The sequence below is a fragment of the Contarinia nasturtii genome, unplaced genomic scaffold (genome assembly GCF_009176525.2).
Source record: "Contarinia nasturtii isolate CC-2019 unplaced genomic scaffold, AAFC_CNas_1.1 Cnas_scaffold_1037, whole genome shotgun sequence".
Taxonomy (NCBI): Eukaryota; Metazoa; Arthropoda; class Insecta; order Diptera; family Cecidomyiidae; genus Contarinia; species Contarinia nasturtii.
In genome coordinates this window covers 2,493,086-2,497,685 of record NW_022198383.1, presented here as the reverse complement: position 1 = coordinate 2,497,685, position 4,600 = coordinate 2,493,086, and the positions used below count along the sequence as shown (strand labels likewise).

At 32.2% G+C, this 4,600-nt stretch overlaps 1 protein-coding gene across 1 annotated transcript in view; it reads left to right on the top strand.

Moving 5' to 3' along the window:
• The first annotated feature begins 2,314 nt into the window (after positions 1 to 2,314).
• The window catches only part of LOC116343668, a 5,919-nt gene continuing 3,633 nt past the window's right edge, over positions 2,315 to 4,600 (top strand). Inside the window, exons 1-4 of the mRNA XM_031771872.1 lie at positions 2,315 to 2,327; positions 2,413 to 2,506; positions 2,565 to 2,746; positions 4,536 to 4,573. Of these exons, the coding sequence (XP_031627732.1) occupies positions 2,315 to 2,327; positions 2,413 to 2,506; positions 2,565 to 2,746; positions 4,536 to 4,573 (327 nt within the window). The remainder of the gene's footprint in view (positions 2,328 to 2,412; positions 2,507 to 2,564; positions 2,747 to 4,535; positions 4,574 to 4,600) is intronic.

Here is a 4,600-nt window from a genome sequence, read left to right as displayed (position 1 = left end):
TATTATGATTTTTGCTCCATTGATAACATGTCCGACTTGGTTACACTTCAACGTCAATAATAATTATTATCAATGACCAATTCAATGCGCAAATTATGATGTTTCAACGGCAACACATCCAAAAAACTTGATTCGACACATCATAAAGAAAAATAACCACACTATCGTCATAAGGTGAGAATTATATTTTTGTTTTCTTTGGATTTTTCTCCATCCATTTCTGTGATTAAAGAAATGATTGTTATCATTTCGTTGCGCAGCATGTAACCGCAAAAAAACATTTCAAATAAAAATATTGCTGAAATGCAAAAGCGAACGCTGCTTTACAATAATAATAATACAAAATTCATTATACAGTATGCGGTCCATTCAAAGAAAATAGGTACATTACATTTTCCATTATTCCAGGCTGTATATCAACGTGCAACCAAAGTCATAATAACAATAACAACATGTACACAGCAGCAACGAATCTTGAAACGTGAACTATTAAAAAGAGAACATGAAATAAAAACAAACGGCAATGCAAATAAATCGCATTACATTCGTGGAGTACACATTTTGATGCGAAAAATAGCGGACTGTCTTGTTTTATGCCTTCGCCTTCGTGTCCAAGCATCTTGAGTTAAACAAAAAAAAAAGGTGAAAAAGGCAAGTCTCTGGTTTCTTTGCCAATTTAAATAGTCTCGTATGCATTTGTTCAAAAGAACGAAGTGCGAGCCGCGTTCATTCAAACTGATTCAAACTGAATCACAAGCATGCAGAAGTAAGAAAAAAACTCACACACACAAACAACAACAACAACTTTATAGGTAAAACAATCAGCATGGCACCAATATTAATAATAGTAATCATCATAATAAAAACCGTACTTGCCATGGTTACTAAATGGCAAAAACCGCGCACATTCTTTTACCCGGGATCGGATGACGTGAGGATGCCCGTGTAAAGCCAAAACCAGCATCCAAAGCGTGCATTAAGTAAAAGGGAGAGAGGTGGGAAAGAAAAGCAGAAAGCAGCCACATAAAAAATGAACGCATAAAGGTGAAACGAAAGAATATTACATATATTTCATAAAGGAAATGAATTTTCTTTATAAATTTCAAAAAAAAAATAAAATGGAAATGGTTTCTCCTTTCTCTACCTGCAGCTTTTTTTCTTCCATTTTTCCAAAGTCTATTTCAATCGTGTAACATTTTCTTTGTAACTGGCGCTTCTTGTTCCTCTTGACCCATCAAATGCTCACGAACTTCTTTGAAAGCCGACTGATTAGATGCATTCATGCCGCGCGCTGTTCGCCGTACGATATGATCGTAAACTAAACCTTCATACAATTCAATCAAAAATGTCTTGCGTTGAAATGCATACTGTTCATGCGTGATATCGTGACTTGTGTTGTAAACAACAAATGCTGCAACACCACATACGTTGATGAGGTTCATGAAGAATGCAAATGGCCATCGATTGGTTCCACGTTGACATGAGTGTGAATGGCTCATTTCATCCTTAGTTTGTCCAAAACATCCACACCGCCTTTCGTGTTATTGTAGACTAAAGATCGATTTTTCTCTGACAGACATCTTGTTGAAATAATAATATGATGTACGCGATAAACAAGAATGATTCAAATTGATTTTACTTGAGAATTTCAACCTATCTTCTCGTTTTCCAATTTAATTTTTCATTTTTTTTAAACGGATATCATAAATTTTCACCAACTTGATTTGTGAAAATGCTTGATTATGTGTTTCCCATACATTTTGTACGGACGGTCTAAGTTAGGATTTTCGTCTTTCTGGATTTTTATTTTTTACAGAACAGTTTCAGGATTTTAAATGTTAATTTCAATATTTATCCATTATTCTTGTAAAAAGGCGAAAATGTGATGGCAATCGGTCGACGCTATTCAATTTTATGATATTTTTTTTTTGTTTTCGGTCTAATAGACCGTTACTATACTTAGGAGGGTTAATAAATAAAAAAAGCAAAATTACTTTTCGCATGTTTAATGTTTATAGTTGAAACACAAATACCTAATTGCCGGTTTTACAAATGTCAAAAAATAGTTGTCACATATATACAATCTGTCTGAAGTTGGCTCTCACAATACACAACTTTGTTGAGTGAATGCTTTTGATATTTCGACTTGTTAAAACGATGCATTCACACTTTTTATTGCCGATTAATATTTTTTTATGAATAAAACATTTTTTTAAAAGATTGGTAATCATAATATTCATTAAATTAACCACTAGAAACATATTTGTGGATTCATTTCGTTTTGATATTAGAATAGTAATCGATACGAAAGTAGATGGCGGTAGGATGTAAAAATCTTTTTGCAAAAGTGACATTTCAGTACAAAATACGTTTTGATATTCCTACCCGGTGTCACAACGACTCTTCGTGCAGCTCTAAAAGAGTTGAAAAATGTTGAAGTGCACCATGAGGATTATACTATGCTCTACATTTTACCGAAGGAAAAAGCATTAGAATTCGATTTACAGTAAGTATCGTTGGTATATAATCCTTTTCAACGCTGTAAAACATTTATCTCATTTTAGACCGCCCAAAAAAATTCGTTTAAAACCGATAAACAAATTTTCCGATTATAAAAAAGCGTTCGGTTTATGGTCAGCCAGAAAGCAAAACTCTATTGAGTTTTTTGAGCGCGTTGCAAAATACAATCCAAATGTTGGTGCTTTTCTAGAGGATAACACTTTAGTATCATTTTTTGAAAAAAATGGCTGGCATTTTTGAAAAAAATGAAGCATCCAGAGCATTGTTTAGTAAACTTGGTTTCAAACCTGCATCAGAAATGATTTTTTGGCTTTATACAAAACCATTGAATGCTCAAGATGACTAAAATACAATACATAAAATTGTTGAACAACCTATTTTTAAAGAATTACTAGCTACCGCCTTGAATAAAAAAAAATAAAAATAATCTTTCACGTATATTGCTGTGTTTTCACTGTGTTTTTCGATACAAACGTGACCAATTCTTTCAAAATTATTTTGAATTAATTAAATCGCAAAATTTTAACGACAAAATACGATCGAAACCAAATTCAGGCAGTTCTTGACATTTTAAATAACATTCGAAAATTAAATCTAACCATGATATGGCACAATGGATCTATTTTTTATAGATAAGATATAAGTTCAACGTAAAATCATGCTAAGATTTAATTTTTTTAAGAGTCTGTTATTCAACGGAAAATTTTATTGAAAAATTACATAATATTACAGAAACACACCGGAAAATTTAAATCGATTTTTTTGTTAGTAAAAATTATACTAGAATTAGTTTAGTAGTTCGATTATAAAATTTAGCAAGAGATAATAAAAAGTTAATTTCACTTCTGTCATTGGTTGCAAACAGCCAATGCAGTCACGAGGACCCATGCCAAATGGAGCATATGTGCCAGGTATATGTGTTTTTCGATTCATTTCGTTGAAACGGTCACGATCGAAAACCGATGGATCTGAATAGTATTGTAGGTCATTTTGCATTAGGTTTGCAATTGTAGGTCATTTCGGGGTCTCAATTTTTTTCGAATAAATTTTAGTACGTATTTTTCCGCTCAAATATTTGTGCGAGTGACTCTAGGGGGTAGACACGTGGAATCAAAACTCACAGAAATCACAAAAATAATTAAAATCACAGAAACCGCAGAATTCAATTTTTGTGATTTCTTTGATTTCTGTCAAATGTTGTGTATTTTGTACCGCACACACACTATGTGTGCGACTTCTACTATAGGCGCACACTACCACAGTGAAATTAGCTTTGTATATAAGTATATTTTATGTCCAATATTGAGGTTTGGAATCGAGAAATCACCGAAATCGCAAGAATCAAAGATTTCATAGAAATCAAATAATTCACACTGGATTCATAGGTGTCTACCCCCTAGGAGTGACTTGATGTCACTTTGATATTTGAGCGGGAAAAAGTATACTACAATTTATCCGAAAAAAAAAATTGAGACTTCGTATAAACTGAAGTTTATGTCAATATGTGTAACCTTAACAATAGTTGAATGATTTAAATGATGACACAATAATATATACAAAATTATGAAATATAGATATTGGGGCTCGGAATAAAGTGCAGGAGTATACTTTAAAATTATGAAATGATTATCGCAAACAATAAAAAACTAAAGATGCAAATTTGCATTTCCGAAAGGGAAAAAATTCCGGCTTTCGAGCATTTTTCGAAAATTTTGGTTCGAATTCTGTTTGGTTTCATCTCTTTCCATTCTTTCATGAGAAGACGCAAATCGTGTTGTTTCTCAAAAGACGCAAATCGTTCGTTCTCTAAAAAATGTATATACTTCTTATCTAATCTATCGACAATCTCAATAAAATTGCAATCTCGTAATGAATTAGTAGAAAATGAGCAAAGATTAATAATATAAATACAAGTGCCAGCAGTTAATTCGATTTAGTCTATATATTTTTTAAATATATCATTCACAGAGCTTTTCTTTTGTATCCAAAAATGATCGACAAATTGACCGAAATAGACAGAAAAGATTTGCCGCTTCTAAAAAGTTTGTATGCTGTAAAAGGATGGACAAATTATGTAACA